General features: G+C 37.4%; 3 protein-coding genes across 9 annotated transcripts; all 3 read right to left on the bottom strand.

Moving 5' to 3' along the window:
* Positions 1–1,384: 1,384 nt before the first annotated feature.
* Positions 1,385–2,081, bottom strand: LOC103400654 (uncharacterized protein At1g05835). The gene is made up of 2 exons (XM_008339322.4): positions 1,869–2,081; positions 1,385–1,749 (listed from the first exon to the last, which is right to left on the bottom strand). The coding sequence occupies exons 1-2, from the start codon at positions 1,936–1,938 to the stop codon at positions 1,436–1,438; spliced, it is 384 nt and encodes a 127-aa protein (XP_008337544.1). The 5' UTR covers positions 1,939–2,081; the 3' UTR covers positions 1,385–1,435.
* Positions 2,082–3,954: 1,873 nt separating this feature from the next.
* Positions 3,955–7,249, bottom strand: LOC114822091 (NAC domain-containing protein 41-like). 4 transcript variants are annotated; one of them, XR_011579880.1, is made up of 5 exons: positions 7,047–7,249; positions 5,512–5,642; positions 4,841–4,930; positions 4,653–4,698; positions 3,955–4,219 (listed from the first exon to the last, which is right to left on the bottom strand). XR_011579880.1 is itself a non-coding variant. In XM_070820421.1 (3 exons), the coding sequence occupies exon 1, from the start codon at positions 6,919–6,921 to the stop codon at positions 5,845–5,847; it is 1,077 nt and encodes a 358-aa protein (XP_070676522.1). In that variant the 5' UTR covers positions 6,922–7,246; the 3' UTR covers positions 3,955–4,219; positions 4,478–4,596; positions 4,841–5,844. The 4 variants fall into 4 exon arrangements, 3 of the variants coding, with proteins under 3 accessions (XP_070676522.1, XP_070676521.1, XP_070676520.1); XM_070820421.1 differs by lacking the exon at positions 4,653–4,698 and adding an exon at positions 4,478–4,596 and having other exon boundaries at positions 4,841–7,246; XM_070820420.1 differs by having other exon boundaries at positions 4,653–7,246.
* A 651-nt stretch (positions 7,250–7,900) lies between these two features.
* Positions 7,901–21,262, bottom strand: LOC103400651 (histone-lysine N-methyltransferase ATX2). 4 transcript variants are annotated; one of them, XR_011579879.1, is made up of 26 exons: positions 20,266–21,262; positions 20,099–20,150; positions 19,904–19,978; positions 19,550–19,769; positions 18,617–18,740; positions 18,392–18,496; positions 17,631–17,836; positions 16,670–16,762; positions 16,442–16,539; positions 15,117–15,293; positions 14,374–14,517; positions 14,093–14,140; positions 13,841–13,958; positions 13,693–13,758; positions 13,553–13,614; positions 13,275–13,331; positions 12,535–12,603; positions 12,168–12,366; positions 11,127–11,402; positions 10,711–10,772; positions 10,562–10,639; positions 10,008–10,103; positions 9,103–9,206; positions 8,878–9,026; positions 8,288–8,513; positions 7,901–7,957 (listed from the first exon to the last, which is right to left on the bottom strand). XR_011579879.1 is itself a non-coding variant. In XM_008339314.4 (25 exons), exons 1-24 carry the CDS (start codon positions 20,859–20,861, stop codon positions 8,885–8,887), a joined length of 3,267 nt encoding a protein of 1,088 aa, XP_008337536.2. In that variant the 5' UTR covers positions 20,862–21,262; the 3' UTR covers positions 8,168–8,513; positions 8,878–8,884. The 4 variants fall into 4 exon arrangements, 2 of the variants coding, with proteins under 2 accessions (XP_008337536.2, XP_008337538.1); XR_523779.4 differs by having other exon boundaries at positions 7,901–8,089; XM_008339314.4 differs by lacking the exon at positions 7,901–7,957 and having other exon boundaries at positions 8,168–8,513.
* Positions 21,263–22,085: the final 823 nt, after the last annotated feature.

Below are 22,085 nucleotides of genomic sequence, written 5' to 3' on the forward strand. Positions count from 1 at the left end.
GGTTCGATGGCTGCGCCAGTTATCGCTTCATTGTTTGTATTGCCCAGATGAATTGCCCACATAGTTAATTTCATCCGCACATACAAGATGCATGTTAAATTTCACATCATCGTGTGTTGCGTTACAGTTGCGAAAACTTTACCGGAGCTAATGTAAGATCTAAAGTTTTACGTTTTGGCTATCCTTTTTTTACCTCTTGCACTTTCTTCGTAATCATATTCCTCGGTTTTCTTTTCTTTTGATTTGTTCCATCCAACGGCCAGAGAAAGACAGAGTTAGGTGCGGTGTGACGCGCACCCGACAACATTTTAATCGAAAGAAATGTGACAGCTTTGTAGACCAGGGAGAGAATACCATGGAAAAACAAAGTTGGTCGGGAGATGAAAACAATTGAGTTGTCAATGACAAATTTGCAGCGTTTGTCCGGATAAGGAAATGAGGGCATGTTATGCCAAAACCAAGCCAATGATAAAAGTCCAACACTAGACAAAAATATGGCCCAAGCTATAATTTGTGCCCACGTTTTGGCATAATAATTTGGGTGGATCGTGCAACAGGTGAAAAAGGATGCGCATTATTGAAGCTAATGAAACATTTTTAGCCGATATTCTATAGTAAATTCATCTTACGTTTGGTTGTGATCATGTCTTTTCGAACTTGGGTTCAAAGGGAGGAGTACCCAAAACTCGGTTTTTTATCCAGAAATTGTTGCTGAATTTGGTCTCTTAAGATTTGAAATCAATAGAATTGGTTCCTGAATTTGTCAATTGTCAATCATTTTGGTTATTCTTTGAAACCACTATTAACCACGGTTAAAGAAGGACCAAAATGACAAAAATACCCTCAATTTAATAAACAATGGGTCAAAATGATTTGACAAATTTTGAGGGTATTTTTGTCATTTTACCTTTATTTAAAGGAGAATCTTCACGGAATGGCCAAAAATTTTTACATTGGACAAACTCAAGAACCAATTTTATTGATTTTAAATTTCATGGACCAAAGTGAGAAGTTATGTCAATCTCAAAGACCATTTTGGCTAAAAAAAACCCCCAAATTTTATCCTAAATTCTGAGTTACATAGCAAGTTTAAAGCTTCTATCATCAATTTGGTTTCTTTGGATCAACAAATGCTGTTTTGATCCATTTAATCTAGGGAACTCTAACAAAAAGCTCTCGGTACTGTTCACTTTAACGAAAAACCACATTTTTACACTGAAAAGTCAATCCTGGTACTATTCACTTTACCCTTTATTTTGTCCTTATCGTTAAAACTCAAAGTTTTCAAGCTATTTTCATTAGTTTTCCTTTTAATCTAATCCCCTACTAGCTCCATGCAGATGAGATTAAAGAAGAACAATTCACATGAACTAACAAATTGTACTAAAAGCAAAGGAAATTAGTGTATGCTAATTAATCACTTAATTACATCAAATCACTCGCATTGAAAGTACCAAATCTTAGGATACATGAGATACTTTGGGTGAGAGTAATTGAAGGAAAACGTCTGCAGAGGTGCCAACGGCAACCCGCCGTTGATGACACAATCATCGACGGCTAGCACTTTGAGCTGCCGGGGATTCACCAGAGCTTGAGGAAAGCTTCCACACTTCAAATGGACGTTGATGATTGGGCACATTGGGCACTTGTTGTTCACTTCCACCATGAATTTGGGAGAGCTTCCAAACACCACTTGGGTCTGTTGCACTGTTGGAGCTTCCTCATTGATACTGCATTTTGCTCCCCATCCTGCAACATATATATACACATATATGTATCAAAATTAACCAAGTTAATTAAAACCCAAGTAAATTTTAGAGAGAAAGAGAGAGAGGGAGGGAGGGAGGGAGAGGGGGAGAGAGAGAGACCATGGGGGAAAAGAGAAGCAAGTGTAAGAGAAATGCAGAGAAGAAGCATGAAAGCTGGTTGGCAATGCATTGCTGATCTTTCGACTGTAAGATATCAAGTGAGAAGAAGCTTAAAGTGGTTGGATCCAGACTTTCAGCGTCTGGTTTATATAGAGACAATTAGGAGGAGCGGAAGGATGGGGTTGAGTGAGTAGCAAGCTTTTTATGTGGTTGATGTTCTTTCGGAAGAGAGCAACTTAGATAACACGAGTTATGATGCCCTATATCAATAATAACGCTATATAGACTGAAACAAACATATATTATGTTATTAGTACGAGACGTTATAATAACACTGTAGCCATGAAATCGATGAATCTCTTTGCTTGTTAGTTGTTAGAGAGCGGAGGGAGTCACATGCAATTGGAAGGGAAAAAAGGCATATGGAAAAGGAACTTAGGGCCAGTATTTCTACGTACAATGTTTCCCTTACATACAAGCAGACTCACATGACCAATGTCAGTGCCCGAAAAAGCTGACAACAATTCCAAGTTTTCTGTGTGTTGATCATATTGCTCTCTCTCTCTCTCTCTCTCTCTCTCTCTCTCTCTCTCTCTCTCTCTCTCTCTCTCTCTCTCTCTCAGAGACACAGAAGTCAGACCAATCACATGCATGAATCTTCATACAGTAGCACGGGTTTGTCTGCGTCAACTAATTATGCATGTAGAATGATGCCAGCCTCAATCATTCAATCGTTAAGTATTATTATCATGACTTTAAGCAAGAATGCTAGTAACATTTTCATTTGAAATCAGATTTTCTTGTTCTGTCTTCTCATTTTAATTTTGTAATGTTGCTTGATGATCAGACAGCCCATTAAAAATCAACTATTTAAGAATAATTTCCATATTGGGATAAAAAAAAATTTGATCCTAACTTAGACCAATTATATGTATATGAATAAATTTCATACTATACCAAAGTTATAATCTTTCTAGTTCATGTTGTAAGAAACTTGCCTCTACATAGTAATAATTGTTTTAATTCCAAAAAAATGCAATGCCTCAGCGGTAAAAATTAAGATGAAGTAAAATATTGTTTTATTAGGATAAAGTAATATATTGTTTTACGTGGCTTATGTGATATAGGTATTGTAGTCATTTTGAACATATGGTGGGCCTCTATTGGACAACATCTTACATAGAATCAGTTAACCGTCACCGTGTCATACAAGTTCAATAATGCATTGACATGTGGAGAAAAGCTTACACATGACAATACACAATGGCAGATTCAGGAAATAATATTATGAGGGTCAGTAAGAATAGCGTGCGTAGCGCGCAAATTTTTTTACCATAAATAGCATGCATATCACCATTTCATCAAGTCTTAGTAGGCCTGAAGTCATTTGGCAAGGCATACTGCACACCTGTTAATGCCTCATTTGCGAGGGTAACTAATATGTTCTAAGGCTGCTCCCATATGAATGTTTAACAAAGAAACACACTTAGCTTGAACACACTAACAATGCTTGATATCATTGCATCCCATTAATATGTTTGTCCAAGAATGCTTTGTTATTCACTGAGATCACCATTTTATTCACTATTTTTCAGACATTTTATCAAACTGTTAGACGGCATGTATAAATTCTAATCTTCAAAAGGGCAGCACCAAGATGTTCATGGACATTCACCAAAAGTTCGGGAGCTCAGCTGATCCCCTTGCCCCTCAATGCATCCGCCACTGACAACACATTATTGGATCAGTGCTCCCTAGAGCGTTGAGCATGTTCCATGTAAGTCTTTACCCCTTTTTGGATTGTCACATGGCATGGTGGGGCCTCTCTCTTCGTCATTTTCTTTTCTTTCTTCCTCTTGAGTGGTTCTATGGACTCCCCACAATTTGTTGAACACAACTTTTAACTAAAAACACCATCCACATGCTTGTTGGTTAAGAAATATCCTAGAACTAACTTACCCAAACTACCCTCATACCCTCCCCTCCCACAGAATTGCAAAAGTGTTGTTGCACATGCCCATAGCTTCCACTTTATTACCAAAAAGAGTAGTTAAACGTAAATTAACACAGCAAGTACAACCTCAGATGCATAACTCAAACAAAATTCATACTGCTACTTCCAGCTTTTCTGCACATTTTCTAACAGAGTAACGGAGATTAATGAAAAGACATTAGAACAACGTAACGTAACCCCGTTTTGGGTAATATTTTTACAAATGAATCATCACATTCTGTACAAACTATTTAGCAACGGTTCGATGATGCTTTTCTTCGCCTTGAAATTATTTGCTAAACCTTCTGAACTCATATCCCTGATCAAGTCCAAGTAGCTCGTTCCCCGGCCAAGTCCCCTACAATGTGAAAGCACATAAAACATCATGTTTGCGTAGTTGGCTAAGCTTAATATCTAGCCTTGCATCGATGAACATAATACGATTTTCCTTGCATCTGTCATCAGAGTTTGATCAATTAAGATTGATCATACTATTTCAGATCTACAAAAGTTTAAATATCATTCTATTTTTCTACAATAACAAGATCATATTGTTAAACACGTCTGTTACCAGCTACTCCGTTCAAAAATGAAGATCGTAAACACATGAACCCACCCACGTATATATGAATAGTATGCAGGTATGTGTGCTTGCAGGAAACTTCTGTTTAAGTACATAAACATAACATTCACAGTTCGTGTTTGAAGCAGATCCGGATGAGTTTTTTGCCTCGACTGCCAAGGAAGAATAAAAAAAATTCAGTGAACAATTAAAAGAGAGAGGGACTTACATGAGGCTCCATGAAAAGCAGCCTTAAGACTATTGGACTACTGAACCTGTAAAACAGAAAAAACAATGCACAGAACGGAACAATCTTGACTGTAAATTCAGGAATACTTCCAAGCTTACATGGAATGGGTTAACTGTCACCGTGACATCTAAATCCAATAATGTTTTGACATGTGAAGAAAAACTTACACATGACACTATGTTGTTGGACCAGTGCGCCACGGGGCGTTGAATCTGTTCCATGTATATCTTTATTGTTGTACATGCCCATAGCTTCCACTTTATTAATGAAAAAAGTAGTTAAACGTAAACTAACACAGCAAGTATTATAGTATTATAGTAAGAGATTGAGTACAAAAAATTACAGTAAGAAAATTGCATTGCAGGCCAAAAACAGAAAGTCCCTCATCTAATATAGACAAGTTGTTGCTAAGGTGTCAAGACTAAAAATTAAAGAGAGAAAACATACAGTCGAGCAAAAGCCATAGAAGCAGTGGCAAGAAACATCATAATTGTCCTCATCACCAGAAAAACTAACAACACATTCACAAAAAAGCGAAGAAGAACGGCAAGCATGACATGAAAACTAAACACGCCATTCTGACATCAAAATGCAAGTGTAATAAATAGAACACGCACACACTCACACGACCACACATACAGAGGGAGTAATTCAAAGGAACAGAAAGTATCAATTTGATTTTCAAATAAAAAGAGATTTGAGTATGGTAATTGAAATCACCAAACCTTGATACCTTCCGGCAGTAGAAATAAACAGAAAGTAAGAAAGTTGGGCAGAAGAGAATTGTATTATAAGCTTTCAGTGCATTAAAATTGGCACTGATCCTAGAAACACATACATACACAGTGGAAACTGATCATCCAAGGGGTCACTAGCTTCACCGTTCAACCACGTCCCAGAAAAACTAGAATTTACATAAGGACATGTGTCCTTCGGTACATGAATGGGAGAACACAGTAGACCCGTTGGCTGCAAAATGAAGAGGCATGCAATGGATCAGTAAGGCAGAGAAGGAAGCCAAGGAAAACACCTACACCAAATTTCTCAATTAACTAAAGAACCAAACAAAATAAAATATATACTAAGAAAGACGATTAAAGTTTCTCCTGATAAAAAACTGTGCTTCTGACGCTGTGGAAATTAGACAGCTGCCGTCCCTTCTACATCTCCTCTATTGATCATTCACAGAATCGCTCATCCACAAGCAGTCCGTCCAGTATCTGATTCCATCCGACGGTTGGCTGCATTCGTCAATTTGAGGATGTTCTTGTGGTGATTCACCTTCAACCGTTCCCAACCATTGGTCAAAGCCTAGAAGAAATTCTTCAGCATGTAAAAGAATTTCTTCATCGCTAGTAGTAGCACCATATTCACCACCCAAGCATATTGGATCAGAATAAACATCACTCATCAGCGGCACATAATCGTGAACAGAAAAATCGGTCATCTTCACATTGCCGTGAATGTTGCTTATGCACTCCTGATCATCATTGGCAGTCTCACTAATCATCCTATTTCCTTCATCAGGACTACTGCTTGTACTAGGGCAGTCTTGTAGTTCACCAATGGCGACCACACTCGCACTAGTATTTGTTTGCGATCCCACTTCTTTTTTTTCTTTCTTAACTGACGGCTTCTCATTCAATTCCTCTGTTCTTGCTCTCTTTCTCTTAACCGGCGGCTTCTCATTCAATACTTGTTTTCCTGCCCTCTTTACTGGTGGCTTCTCATTGAATTCAGGAGTTGGAACCGAGGAATCCATCCTGTTTCCACACCTAGACCTCGGATTCCTTTTAAGTCGAGAAAGAACCACCTTTGCGCCAGCAACTGCGCTAGGAAGAAGACTGTACTCTTCCAAGAGCCAGTCGCCATTGTTCTCAGAGCCTTTGTTTGTATACTTGAAGTGCCGTTTTTCCCCGATTTGATTTCCGTCCAAGCCTAAAACTTTGTCGGAGGATGTTCCGCTCCAAGTGCCTCCAGCTTCGATCTGGCGTTTGCTGCGGCTGCCGCTAGAACGCAGCTCGTAGAAGAAGAACAAGTCCTGATCGAGTAGGGAATTCCCGCCGAAGTTTTCCCAAACCACCCAGGGTGGTGTTTGGCCAAAGAGATTGTACTCGTAAATAAAGGGAATTCCCAACGGCTTTCCGGCGAGCGCTCTGACGCGAAGATAGGAAGCGACCAATTCTTGATCAGTTGGATGAAACCGACAACCCAACGGCGCACCCCAATAACCCAACGGCATTCCCATTTTCAAATGGGATTACAATTCAAATCAAGAAACAAAACCCTAACTTTTTCGCACGGTGCAGTGCAAATTAAGCCAGAAAGTAGAGAAAGAAAAAGCCAGAAATTAAAGGAAAGAAAAAGGGGAACCTGGAAGTTGATTTCGATTTCGATTTCGCTTGCTCGTTAGGGTTCCTCCGATCCGAGAACAGACCGAAGCTCGTCGCCCAAAAAACCAAACCCGGAAATTGATTGCGCTGAAAAATTCGACCTCTGTGAGAGAGAGCACAGAGAGAGAGAGAGAGAGAGAGAGTGAGAGACGACCGTTTGAATTTGATGTTGCAAGACTCATCACCGCCTTAACGCGGTTATTTGCTTTTAATCATGGGCTGGGTTCATCATATTTTTGTTTTATTGGGCTTGATCTTGGGCTTGGGCTTGGGCTTGGGTCCAGTTTATTGCAGTATGAAAAATCTCGGGCCCAAAAATCTGTCTTGCAAGTAAACAAAATCCAGACCTTACGTTTTCGACACGCAAGTTTCATCTTCTTCTCTTATGCCCCTCTAAACTTTCAATTTGTACTAATTCCCCCTTCCCCAACAATCGACCTCTGGGCTCTAGCTATGGTAATTATTATGTAAAGTGAGAGTTGTTTTCGCCTTAATCCTAGACTTGGGACAAAAGCGAACATAGGGGAAGATTCTGCACATGGTGTGACGGTTGATAATTAGAGTCCCTCTTTAACCATAATGGGCAAGAAGAGATCATAACGTTTATACAGATTTTGTGTCCTGACCAAGCATCTATGAAGTTTTCCGTAGTACATGGCATGTGGTGTTTGTCATTGTGGCATCATTCAATACATTAGAATGTGGCGACGATAGATCAAGATTTCGGTCCTATTCCTTTAGCTTTCACGAACGAAGTAATAAGAACAACGACAGTCGTGGACAATATCTTTCATACTCAGAGATGCAATTCTTGAATTTATCAAGAACGAACAGTTGAGAAAGAATTTTCCTGAGATGTTTTCATTAATCTAGCAAATGTTCCGAAAGCACCTGCGAGTTGTTCAGAGTAAAAACTCTTACGAGTGTATATTGGCGTTTCTTACAAAAGCAATCTCAAACGAGCCAATATACAAAATACAATGACCGAAAAAGACCAACAATCTCTTTAGATGGAATGGAACCCTGCAGATTTATTCAAAGAAAATGCCGGTAAGGCAGTGAAACAGGTGGCTTCGAGAGATCAAGGGAATCATCAAAAACTTGGAAACCAAGGTGAGATTATACCCACCAAATTACCTTCCATTCATAAAGTCTCTAGTTATTTTCCACAAAGTTTGATGTACTTAAATGAACAATTACAATTAACCAAGTAAAACTGACCTTTGCTATGGATCTCAATGACTTCTTCAAGTTTACATCCCCGAACCAAGAAGAGGGATCAACTTCCGAAAAAAAAAAATGCTGAATCGCTATTTTTTTTTGTCATGTAAAAACACGAGAACCGGGGACTCCATCTGCCTTGAGAGAATAGACAGTTATAGCAGATTGTTGGGAGAAATCCGTCTCCTCGAGATCTTGAATGAACATATTTTACAACAAGACATTTCTGCACAAACAAAAACGGAGGGTACAATCAGCACAACGAAACGTTATCAATGCAAATGGCATCGGACATTGACAAAGAACACCAAATTAGTCATGTGATATTGACAGCGATGAGAAAAATGAGCACAGCGACATAGAGGCAGAAGTGTGAGACGGCACTGAAAAAAAAAATACAGAGCAGATACCAAAATATTAATATTGGGGGAAAGGAGGTAGGTTTTGGGGCATTGCAGATGCAACGTGTTGGTTACTAACAAACATCAATTTTCAAGGTAAAATGTCTAATTATATATCTTGCCGAAAATCTTCAGCCTTACATATATCTTGGACCAAAATTTTAGAAAAGTGCGTTACTGTTCACCTACCTTTTTATCATTCACCACTCCAATCTATTAACTCGCTGCGAGGGGCACAAAGCTTGGTTGCTCGCTCTTCGGATTCAACATCATTAACCACCCCCTGACATCTTGGGAAACCACAATAACATGCTAGCTGTTCATCTATTGAAAAGAATCTGCGATATTAAGAAGAAATTAGCACCTGAAATGAATAAAAAGGAAAATTTGCATATAGCCAGAATTGAGGATAACCTATAATCATATGTAAGTTCTTCCCATCGTTTAATGTCTCTCTTTGCAAATATAATTATATGCTCATCGTTATTAACACTTATGACTCTTGAGTAGCAATTTGGCTGCACACCAGAAAGGTAAACGTCAGCAAGTATAAAGTTAAATAAACAAATAAAAAGCTTGTGCAGAAGCCATTCAATATAAATTCAGTAATCACAAGCATATGCAACATTAAAAATATAAATTATATGATTTCAAGCATATCTAAAAAATGCCAATAAAAACCTGTGTAAAATGTTAAAAAGGAACACAAAATTAGGAGCCTCTACAACTACTATATTACTTGAGAACAAACACTTTGCTCTCTTCTCAATGAATTTTTGTTTCGGAAAAATCAATAGGAATAAGAAAACTTCTAATCAGTAAATTCATTCATTAACTCGTTTCTTATTAAACAGAGGCATCATTCTCCCATAATTTCTTATGCTGACACATTTAGCTTGTTGCTTCAATGAAAACGATATCAAGTCAATCTACATTATGACTCCCAGAATCTTGTGATGCATTACTTTGTGAGAAGCCCAAAGGGATGCTTACTTATCATGAATGAAAAAGTGCGTCCCATGTTGAACTTAGGTATGCCATTCCAAATAAGTAAGCATGCCCTAAGTTTCTAGAGGGAGAAAAAGAGACTTGGTGCTTGGTTGATGTGCCGTGCTGGCAATATTTAATTTGAGTTCTTAAATGGAGAGGAGTTGGAGATTTTGCAGCAGGTGGTGGGCATGTATTTATGGGAGAGTTTGATTCTGCACATCCTTGGGAAGTTCAGTTTCTTCTGGATTATGTTCAGTACAAGGACAATTCAAGATGATGGATACTTCACAAAATTAAAACTAAATAATCAAGGGTCAGATAATACGCACTTCACAAGAGTGATTAATAAGGTGCGCAATGCTTCCAGCTCTTGTGGCATCAATGACTCGTTCATCATCAATCCGGAACATATAAGTCCCAGCCCCCTGCATGCAAAAAGGTAAAGCTTTAGAGAGCCATTTCTTTCTCATTTCGTACGCAAGCATCAACAAATGTACAAGTTTCTAAAATGGAGATACATATGATGTATACAGAACTAATAATAGATGAGCACGATGAAATCTAAAATAATAGATGCCTAAGCGCATGATTAGTGAACTAAAATTTAGGATAGGATGTATGCACTATAGCCAAGCTGCTTATCCATGTGAATGGAATTTAATAAAGTATAAATCTATTAATACAGCTAGGGCTTACATCTACGGCTCACATTGCTCTGACACTTTTAATAGTTTACACTTAAAGAACAACAAGATCAAGGGAAGATAGCAACATCGATTTCCATCTAGCTAATTCGTTATCCATGAACAATTTTGATATCTACTTCTGATGTGATTTGTCCCGCAACATAAAATGCATGCAAGAATAACAAAGCCTAACTTACCACCAATGAATTATATATGAAATGCTCCCTCCTGTCAGCTACAGGAGGTCTAACAAGTTCACCCGTGTACTCAATCACCTACAAGAGATATGATCAGTCTTCAAAGTATTCTTTTACAGGTCAAAATTTACTTAAGAACATTAGTTTACCATGTCCCCTGCTCTATGTGGGTGTTTTGCAAAGATACCAAAACCATGAATTCCCGATTTTCCTGCAGTTAAAAGAAAAGGAAGTTCCAAAAGACAACTCAGAATAACAATGGTAAGAGAAAAATACAACACTGAATGACGTGACTGAACTACACAACCAAGGTCATGAAAACATCTATGATATGAAAACTACTGGAAGAAATAATAAAACTCTGGGATACCAGCATACACTGCTAGCTTCAAAGAAGAAACACAATATTGTTACGAAAATTAAATAGAAAGTAAAAGAACCAGATAGGAGAGTGATGAAGATCACTAAACTGAACATAAATAGGAGAAGCTAGATTTACATACAACATTCTTAAATGTTTCAAGGAAATTCAGGTAACCATGTGAGTAAGAAAACTATATCTTACCAAATGCTAGTCTTTTTCGAAAGGTGTCCCTCATGTATTTATACTTCTCAGACATAGATAGTATGTCATTAGGAGCATCAAGCTGGGAGGCTTTCAGCCTCTGAAGGCTACAGCAGAACCTAGAGCCATTTGGAGGCTGTGAATTACTTGACAGTTGGTGTTGGGTGTAACCACCAACTAAGTAAGGCTGGTTTTCGACAAACAAACGCTTTAAGGATGCAGCAGCTATGGCTTCAGGTTCTTTTCTCCCTCTTCTACAAAAATAGTTGTATGGCTCTGCCCAAGGGTTGAAAGGAGCACAAAATTAATGAATTTCAAAATAATAAATTCAACAAACTGAGTGTCTAATATCTATATCAATGATTCAGTCATAGTATAAATACACTATACAAGCATTCATAAAATAAGATCACAAACTCTACTGAATCTCATTAATTAAACAGAAAAGATAAACATGCACTTGATTGTTTGGAATTAAGTATCTACCCCATAAAGCGTTGAACCATCTTTTAGTATGATCCCAAAAAAGAAGTAAAGTGATGATGGCAGGAAAGGCCAAAAGAGTAAGTGAGAGTGAGATGACGAGGGATGGTAGGAGATATAGCAAGTTATACTGAAGATGGAGTCAAGTTCAGAGTGTCAAACCTAGTAAGTTTGGAACATGTTGCAGAAGACAAACAAGCAGTATAACTCATAATCAACTTTGACTCCCAGTAAATGGAGGCTGGCAACCTCAAATATTCATGGCTTCATAGTACAATTTTCCTTAAAAGGATGCAATATTGCAATGACCATCTGTGCAAAAACTACAAATACTTCAAGAGAGACAAATCTTCCTATAACATGGGGGACTGGAACCAGTACATAAGCAAAGAACGCGAAAATAAGCAGAGAGACATTATGATTTATAACATCATATCTGTCAAGTGTACCAAAAGCGACGTAGAGATGTAAACAAACTTGTAAGGTAATTTGCAGCAGGATCATAAAATTTCACTAGTACACTTTACTCTAAAGAAGACTGATTATGCATTTACTTACCAGTCCGAGCACAACCAGATGGATTGGACGGTGGAATGTATTCTGAGCATCGGCGCACCGTTCGGCTAAAACAGTTATCAGCAGCTGAACGGTCATTTGTTGGCTGCCTATGCTTCTTGCAGAAGGAAAGAAGACGAATGCACTGCTCTACTTCATCATCGTCTACAGATAGTAGATGTAGTCTGTCCTCATCCTCAAGCTTTGTAGTAATAAATATAGAATACAAAAACAAACAGCAAATAATTAAGAACTACCTCGGGCAAAAAATTTATCAAAATCATTCAGTAATGCATCCAGCAGATTATTGAAAAAAATAGAGAGTAACATAAAACCAATAATGCAAGTAAAATGAAAAAAAATCAACTACCTCAACACATAGACCAGCAGCTCGTGCACAAAGTGGGTGATATGCCACACAACACGTATGGTTCGAACACTGGAAGGGGCAAAAAATCAAACAGGTTATTATCAATGAATTTTGACCACCAACATTTATACAGTTAAGAAAGAAAAATAAATCAGGGAAGATACAAAGATGGATATATATATTATATATATATATATATATATATATATCATATGAAAATAAGTAAAGAACATATGAAAACCAACCAATTTCTACATAGATGCAACAATCATGTACGGGACAAAAAGAATACAAATTTAAAGTTTTTCACATGATATTCTAAGATGGATTAAAAGTATATTTTTCTTTAAGACACAGTAACCATTTTTTTCAAGAAATTTAACACCAAATAAAGAAGATTGGTAACTAGCATTATAGCATAAGATTAAAAGATTCTACCAAATGCTCAACTCTGGAACATTTATTATGTTAATTATTTTACTTGGATCAGGTACCCTTTTTTCTTCAAAAATGTAATAAATAAAGCAGATTGATGACCATCATACAAGTAAAACATTCTAGAAAACCCTCAATATGAATCATTCATTCCGTGAGTTTCTAAACAGACAAGAAAACATTCAACAAAATTTCTTCCCTGCAAGTTGCAACAAAATATTCGGCCAGTTTGACATCACGATACATGTTATAAATTCAACAAATTGACAAGCCGTTGGCTGTTATTTGAATATAAATCAACTTACCTGAATGCAGGCTCCATATGAAACCCCACAGATACTACATAATAGCTTCCAACGGTCCTGTCACAAAACAGAAGATTAGTGGAAGCGGGAAAACCTCGACAGTAAGGTTTTTAGCCATTTTGATCTGAAATGATCAAAAGTATATGAGACCACTGCAACACACAAATCCTCACAAGATAAACATAAAAAAGGTGACACATGTCAAAGACAAAGGGGAGTGGTGCGAACAAAAGGAGGCGGCCATATGGTGTGGAAACATCAAGTGAACAAGGATATACCTTGTTGATTCTACTAAGCCCATCAATTGGCTCCATTCTCTTAACATCAGACAGGCAGGTTTCTGATACATTTTCAAAGCATTAACGGAAAAATAAATAAATATTCAATGACCAAAAATGGAAACTGTATTTTCATGAACCTGGTATCCATATGGCACAAGCCAGATGAGCCCAGCGCCCATCAGTTGTAGGCTTCATTGCACCCCCTGGAGGAAAATCAGTTCAATAATTTAATGATGTGAAATCCATGGCGTTACAAAGGTCAAAGATTAATTGAATTATAAGTACCTATTACAGGACAAAGGTAGCAAGGGGGTGGAGGTTCAGGAGCCCCAGGCCGACATAAGTTGCATAACCATAGTACCCCACCAACAGGTTCCAATTCTCCATAGCATCTTGCATGGACCTACGAAAACAGAAAACAAAGCATTCCAAATAGCCTTGAAAAAGAAACTTGGTTGACTAAAGCATCATTCTGCATTTAGTAGTTTAACCACCATTAGCAGTAATGTGATCCCCAGTATCAGAAAAGACCATTACCATCATTCTGCATTTGTCACACTGCAGGAACAGGTTGTTTTCGTACTCCTATGAACAAAACACCACTTAGCAAACCAATAGGGATAAAAAGTTTAAATAAACTCCCACTTAATAAATAAAACACTGCAACTTGCAGAAATGAAAGAAAAAGGTAATATATATATATATAGTAGACCTTTTAAAGTAAAGAAACAAGATGAAATAAATACAGAAAACCAACAGACAACTATTATGCAGAAGAAAAGAATGTCACTGAAATGGGGAAAAGCTTCGATGTCCACCTCATCCATGTGGCAAACACTGCATTTATCAAGGTCCTTCCAGTCCACACGAACAGGTCTGTAACCAACAGGAGCATCTCGATATCTCCTAGAGGCTAACTTGCACTTGGGTAATTTTGAAGAAAGCCTGGATTTTGATAACCTCTGCCAAAACCCCAGATATTTATATTAGGCTAGAAATCAAGGAATACAGGAAGATGCAAAAATTTGTGTAGCATCTCAAAATGGAATGGGCTTCAATAATTTACAACATGTCGCCAAAACAAATATTAGTCAAGAACCATTAACTAAGCAACAGAAAAGATTCCATATATTCAACAGAGAAGTATATCGTCAAAATTAAATAATAAAGGATAATATTGATCTGAAATTAGCTATGCATATGCGTGTGCACATATACATATATACAAACAAACATATGCATTACATTTATATTATATCTTCGTGGTTGATACGGCATTTATTCTATATCCAACCCAAGAGTACAGTAGTTCGGCCTGATTCCCAATTCCTTAATTTGATTCTATTCATTAGAGAGGCGCAGTACAAAACAGTTGAACATGCTTAAGAATTAATAGTTATGACAATCGTTATTACAAAAATAAATCAATACTTGACCCTGACAGAACAAATAAATAAAACTTGGCATCAAAGCCCAAGAAAAAAAAATCACATTTTATTCATAAATACATTAACGGCAGAAGAAATTTAAATAGTGCTAATGCATAACTCAGCTTAGGTACCTGAATACGTTTAGCAACTTCCCGTATAGAGAAACCAAACATATGAGAACCAGATTTATAGGTCCCTTCTAATCTGCCTTCAGCATTAGCATTAGAACCACCAAATGAATTGTTTTGTGCTTTCGTTATCCTTTTGTATATTTTATTCCAGCAAGCTGATGGTGTAGATCCTTTGAACTAGAAGAGATGAGCAGAAAGGAAAATGAATAACAGAACATCCGCAGATATTCATTCCAGATACTTTTTTGTGCATCATACTCCTGTACTCAATAAAGGAATCACAAATAGAAGATGAAACATATAACAAGACAATACGACCTTTTATTGTGTACTGCCTAGGCAGTGCATCATAATTATAAAGAGAGCATACACAGCTGTCATCGCTATTAAAATTAGTGTAAATAACACAATAGATATGTATTCTGGACTGTAAATAGATATGTTTTCTGGATTGTAATTGTAGACCATTTAAGGGATTTAAAGTTTAAACTAAGCAATGATAAGTTACTAAACCTTTAATCAGATGCCTAACATGTTTATATACATTAGGATGAAAACGGAGGAGAATATACAAGTCCATTTTACTATATAATTCAAGAAGATTATCTGCAAGAAAACCACCGTTGAAGAGGTATAAGTACAGCTTAACAGGTGGTGAAGCTATACACATTAATACATCGGGAAAAGAAGTACACGGACAAGATCCACATAAACATAAAACAATAGAGGAAAACTGGTTATTCACTTCCCACACAACAGATGAAACTAACCACCTATATTGATTTTAGATTTTGAGAAATGTAAGATCCAAGATTAAGTATCAGAGTGATCCAGGAACTGAGCCTTTTTGGAAGACAACAAGGTAAGAAGCAACACTTTCGAATTCAGAGTCATCAAGCTAGTCAGGAAAGTTATTACTCTGAGCTAGGCCTATAAGAAAGTGAGGAGGAGAAAGAAAAGCACAATTGACAATTCTTCAAGGGCAACAGTGCTAATCCATGGGTGCAAAGTTCCAATCCCAAATATTACCTAAAAATCTGTCTCTGCTAAAATGGGATTTACCAGATGGCATGATCATGTCTGATAAATATACGCATATTATATGCACTTGAGTATTACTCAGACATCTGAGATATCATAAGTGATGAATAACATATGAGTCAACAAGAATAGAAGTATATTATTGAGGCACAAACTGATAAACTGGGTGAAGGAAGTTAAAGAGACAATCACATACTATACGAACTGATAAACTGGTGAGGAAGTTCAAGAGACAATCACATACTTTCAAATGCACTCAAAACTGAAACTGGAGAAAGCCTAACCTGCTCTCCTGTATCTAATGACACTTTGAACAGAGGTCGAATATTTGATTCGGTATCTCTCAACACCTCCATCTTATATAAGGCAAGTACACTCGGATCTGATCCAAATATTTATCAGAAGCAAGATCATTACAATACTAATATCATTGCAATAAAGATGGCATTAACCTAATAAATAAAAATAACTTTATTATGAAAAAGCTGTCTATAAAAAAGAGAGAATCCCACCTGTAATTGAAGTAAACTTCCTCAAGGCAGTATAGCCTTCAGGCCAAATGTACTTCTCATCCTGAAAACATTCTGAGTCCCTGACAATCTTTCCTGCAAGAAATTTCCATATGGCGATGAGTAGGATGAAAGTCTCAAGAACCAACTGGATATACTTTGTTTCTTATATGTGTGTGTATAGAAAACAGGCACTTATTAAAATACAGAAGGTACAAGAAAAGTGGAGTCCACAACTGAAAATACTAAATTTAAAGTATCAGCCTTAAACTAATGAAAAAAATAAGACTACAGAGAAGCCTGCATATTACAGAACACCTGCTCTTTAAACAGAACAAATAACAGAAAAAGATAACTCTCTCGACTTTGATGCGGTAGATGCCCACAAAGAAGACTAAAATCAAATTCTACCCTATAAACAACCCAGCTCCTCAATGGAAACAACCTTGAAACACTCCTATTCTCTATAATTGTCGTTGAAGCACAACTTCAAAGGTCAATAACTAATGAAGTACCATTTATTGAACAGTTTCTATAAACTACCAGATGTTAAAGAATAATTGTATAGAAACTATTGAAGTTAATCCATATTTCTTGGCAGAATAACTCTAAATCAATTAAATACTAAAAATATTAAATAAAAAATTGCTGGCAATCAGCACCAGGCATCCTTTTCTCATACATTCTTTTTCCACAAAATGCATGGTCTACAAAATTGAAATAACATTCCCTCTCCCAACCCCACCCCCGCTTTGCATGGATTGAACCCAATACCCTCCCTTTGATGGGGGGAGGTACAACTTTGGCTACAAGACTAGTGGTGTTTCCTCACACAGTTGGGATTCAGAAAATCTAGCTTTGAAGAATGAAAATGTGTTCAACAATTATACCATCAAAATTTGGACAATGCATGGGAACCATCCAGCTTATATTATATAATGTCTACAAGAGTATACAGAATTACCAAGGTTTATTATCTGTAAATCTCCGATCACAAAGGGAGAAGTTCCAAGGTAATCCAGTGTCCTCGGAATCCCTGCATCATCAAAACATCCCTCACCAGAATCTGCACTCACTTCATCCTCTCCACTTATGCTTTCACGTTCATCAATGTTAATTCCATTTTGCAGCCTTAGCATTGTTCTTGGAAGCTTTTGTTCATTGAGATACCTGATGAAAACAAAAGATTACCCAGTTATGCTATAATAAAAAAGGTCTTCATATTGCACTGATAAACAAATTTAATCAGGTTAAAGCCTGTATCTTACAAATGATCGGTAAAATTTGAAAGGGTACAAACTACAAACAAAAGGAATTACATAAGAATAAGAAAAAACCTCAATGCAGTCATTACCAATTAAAGCTCTGTAGGGTGATGGATTCACATAGCCTCCTTGATAATGTCTCAAAGACATAATAGTTTTGCGCATAAATATTAATTAAAGTGAATGTACACATTGTCTCATCAAAACTTGCCTCTTAGCATATTAGGTCATTATATACTTGCACAACATATTCAGAGCATGCAGAGTTAGGGTCAGAACTACAATAATCTCAACATGCCCGATTCATGAAGGATGCAATGCCATGTTACAAAAATACATTATGATGTAAGCAGGTTATATTAACAAATGAGAACAAATGCATGGATTTTAAATTCACAAGTTTAGCACCATGAATAAACTCATAAATGAAAAGGTCTTGTAAAAAACTATAAAAGATTACATTTTTGCTTCTTCCAAGCTTTTGATGAAACCAGGCTTCTTGCACTTCAAATGGAATGAAGAAAGAAGCCCTTTGAGAAATGAGATTGCTTGTTTCACTTTAATCCTGTATAAATAACAACAGGAAAACGATGTCATTTTAAAAAAATGGAAATTTCAGGTATAATATGTAATTAAGTGCACAAACTATACTTAAAAGTTCCGTAGATGTCAAAGGAACCCAAACCTTGCAAAGTCATGGGTACCGAAAAACTGCACTGGAACTGATTTTCCTCCCAAAGTTTTGCTTAAGCCTTTACGATCACCAATAAGGGATTCATCCACAACAATTGCTGGCCACATAGCATAACCTGCACTACAGCGGTTGAAAGAAGTTTGTGTGAAATCCAATAACTGAAACCACCAGTTGGTGCAAACTCCAAGGAATAAAAAACAGATGTATAACAGTGGAAGAAACTCACGACACAAGTAACTGAATATTTATATCTATTACATGAAACCTAATAAATCCTCATATATCAAGTCAGACAACAGTCGGGGAAGATGAAATGATCAAATTGCCGTAGCTTTACACTTCCAATTAAAAACAAAGCAAGAGAAATTAGATTATGCAGATATTTGGATACATCACTATTAACAATTCCGATCTAGTTTTGAGTTCAATGTGATATGATATATATTTCATGATTCTGATTTTGATGAACACCATTGACTCTTTCCCTTCTTTCTTTTCAATAAAAGTTTGTGTTCTTGTCCACGAAAAAAAATATCATATCAAGGAACCGCAGCGATAATTAACATCAATATCTACAGTGGTTAACATAGCAGAAGGAAAGGAGCCACTCAGGCCGCCTAACACAACCAGAGCCCTAGTACTGCTCCTAAACCATAACCAAACAGAAAACATGTTCAGTTGGGTCAATATACTCTTAACATCAAACTGGAATCTAGTTTCTACGGAGGAGCCTCTGAATCATCTAGGACAAAAACCATGTGGTTTGTGTAGGCGCCTGAAAGGCCAAAGAAACAATTTGTTTTTTCCAATGCAAAGGGATTACCTTGTTATTTGTTATCATATGTGATCATCCTCTCACTCAAAAGTCATAAGAAATATAATAACAACTAAAAGCAAAATCAAAACAGTAGACTAATCACACACCAGTAAGCTTGGCCCATATAATATCCCCAGGCTCTAGTTCTTGGCAGTCATCCAAACTCGCAGCCAACACAACCATCTCATTATAATCATAGACATCACTGTTTGTACTCTTGGGACTGCAACTCAAATTCAAACTTTCCATTTCTTCTCGAGAGATATAAAATTTGAGTCTCTCGCTTGATAGAAGCAAATCTTCCTCATCAGCATCTTCATATTCAATCTACATTGCAAAATTCATAAGTTATGGCTCGAACGACTTTTTATGCCTTAACTTTCGCAAATTGTCTCGGGCGCCCAGAACAACATAAAAATGATTAAACAAAGCAGACAGAATGAAAATGATAAGAGCAATACATGATGTCTATTAGTGTCAGAGTTGTAACCCACAATGCGGCCCGAATACCAATCAGCATCCAATGGCCAATAGACCTGTACTCAACAAAGCAAATGTTCAGAATTTCCAACAAGCACAGCAATGCTATGTTCCTCACATCCTCAAAACAGAGCAAACTTGTAACAATTGTCAAAAAGAGCTTACAGAGAGCTTGCCTTGCATTGTAATCCAATAAAAGTTTTGGGATTCACATCATTGAAACTCAACCTGTCGAAAACAACCATTAACACTTTCTCAATAATCATTCAAACATATTAGAATTGAAACCTTTTCGACGAAATAACAAAAAGATAGAGAATTGAAACTCTGAACTAACACATACCCGACCCATTTCTTCACAGAAGGAGAATCCGAAAGAATTTTCTCGCAGTTAGCAGAAGAATTCCGCTTCTTGAGGCGCAGTTTCTCTCCTTTTTTACTGCCCACGAGTTTCGGATTGCTGCGGGAATCCCTCAATCGAGGCCCCTCCAAATTAGACAGAATACTAGAATCAACCCCCAATTTAAGTAACTCGTTAAACCCGAGCTTCCTCTTCTTCTTCGTCTCTGAAACCCTCTCGAATTCACCATCCACATCATCAATCTCAACCTCCTCAATCTTCACCTCCGCCGGCTCGTTCCGGGCAAGCAAAGCATCGAAGAATGAGGAGCAATGGCGAGGCCGCTTGGCACGGCGCGAGTAGACATTGACAATTGAGGGTTTGGGAGAGGGCTTCTGAAGGTTCTGATCGCCGTCATTGCCACTGCCATTGCCATCGTCGAAGTCGTCGAGCTTGCGAGCTTTGACCTTCTTGGACATGACGTTGGAGGACCCACTGGCGCTGACGCAAGGAGAGGTGGCGGAATAGACGTGGTTCAGAGATAGGTAGCGGAGGGGCGTCGAGGCGTCGTCGTTTTGGTGCTTGAGGGGAAATGCCATGGAGAGAGAGAGAGCAAAAGAGGGGAGCTTTCTCGCTTTTGCTCTCTCTTTCTCTCTCTAAATCTCTCTCTCTCTCTCTCTAAATCTGGGTATTTGTTGGTTCGAGTGGATTAGGGTTGGGGATTTAAGGAAAGAAGAAAGAAGAAGAGAGACGCCTTCTGACAGGTGTCTCTGCGGTTTTTTGGTGGGAGGGTTTTGTTCCCAAATATCAGTTTCCCGCCTGCAGTAAGAGAGAGAGAGAGAAAGAGAGAGAGAGAAATGGAACCACTGAAACTCGTGTTAAAAATGTGGGACATTTGATCATGTGTACCCAATCCTCACAACTAGAGGGACTTCTAAACATGTTTATTTTACTTGCTAAGTGCCTGCCTCGAAAGATATATCGACTCGGAAAATGATTTTCGTACTCTGTTTCTTATTGGTATGCGCTCATATTTTTTGTTCAGGTTTTTTACTGAATAAATTAAAGAAATATCAACAAATAAAAATAAAAAGACGGTATAAAAAGGAAAAATCAACGAATAGAAATAAAAAGACGGTGTAGAAAGGGAAATCAGAAATGCGGGCAATTATTTCCCGTAGAAGATAATGCCGAAGGACAAAACAAAAGTGCATCAATCATTTTCCATGAAAGATAGTGCGTAAGCGGAAAACAGATGGTGCAGAAGGAGAGACATAATGCATCAATCTTTATCTTTTGTCATGAAAGATGGTGTAGAAGGACAAAGCAGATAGGGTAAAATTATTTCACGCAAAAGCAAAAACCAAAAGGTGCATAAGGAGAAGATACAATGCAGTTTTCATTTTCCATGGAAGATGATGCATGAGGAGAAATAGAAGTGCGGCAATCATTTTCCTTGAAAGTGGGTGCAGAAGGAGAAAATAGAGAATGCGGCAAACATTATCCTCTATATAATCGTTTTTTTTAATATTTCCTTATATAGCATATATAAAACAAGTGTATAACAGTCTTTATCACATTTTTTTTTCTATTTTTCTTTCAAACACATTCAAAGAGCGCGCCTTCTCTCCCATCATTTTCTCCCTCCACTCGAGCAATCCTTCGAACCCCCAAATTTGGAAATCTATTATCATATCTCACAAAACTACTTCCATCACATCTCTCTCACCCTTTTACCTCTCATCCCTATGACGTGCCTTTTCTGTCATCTTTCACAAATCCTAAAATCCTTAGTTGAAGGAAACTCTAAAAATCCCAATGAT

The sequence above is a fragment of the Malus domestica genome, chromosome 04, assembly GCF_042453785.1.
Source record: "Malus domestica chromosome 04, GDT2T_hap1".
Lineage (NCBI taxonomy): Eukaryota > Viridiplantae > Streptophyta > Magnoliopsida > Rosales > Rosaceae > Malus > Malus domestica.

Coding starts and splice junctions, on each gene's coding strand:
- LOC103400651 (XM_008339314.4), bottom strand. CDS start 20,861: ATGGCATTTCCCCTCAAGCACCAAAACGACGACGCCTCGACGCCCCTC. Junction 13,759..13,840: donor CTACCTTTGTCCTGTAATAG/GTACTTATAATT, acceptor ATTTTCCTCCAG/GGGGTGCAATGAAGCCTACA. Junction 9,207..10,007: donor TTATTAATCACTCTTGTGAA/GTGCGTATTATC, acceptor TCTGGTGTGCAG/CCAAATTGCTACTCAAGAGT.
- LOC114822091 (XM_070820421.1), bottom strand. CDS start 6,921: ATGGGAATGCCGTTGGGTTATTGGGGTGCGCCGTTGGGTTGTCGGTTT.
- LOC103400654 (XM_008339322.4), bottom strand. CDS start 1,938: ATGCATTGCCAACCAGCTTTCATGCTTCTTCTCTGCATTTCTCTTACA. Junction 1,750..1,868: donor TGCTTCTCTTTTCCCCCATG/GTCTCTCTCTCT, acceptor TATATGTTGCAG/GATGGGGAGCAAAATGCAGT.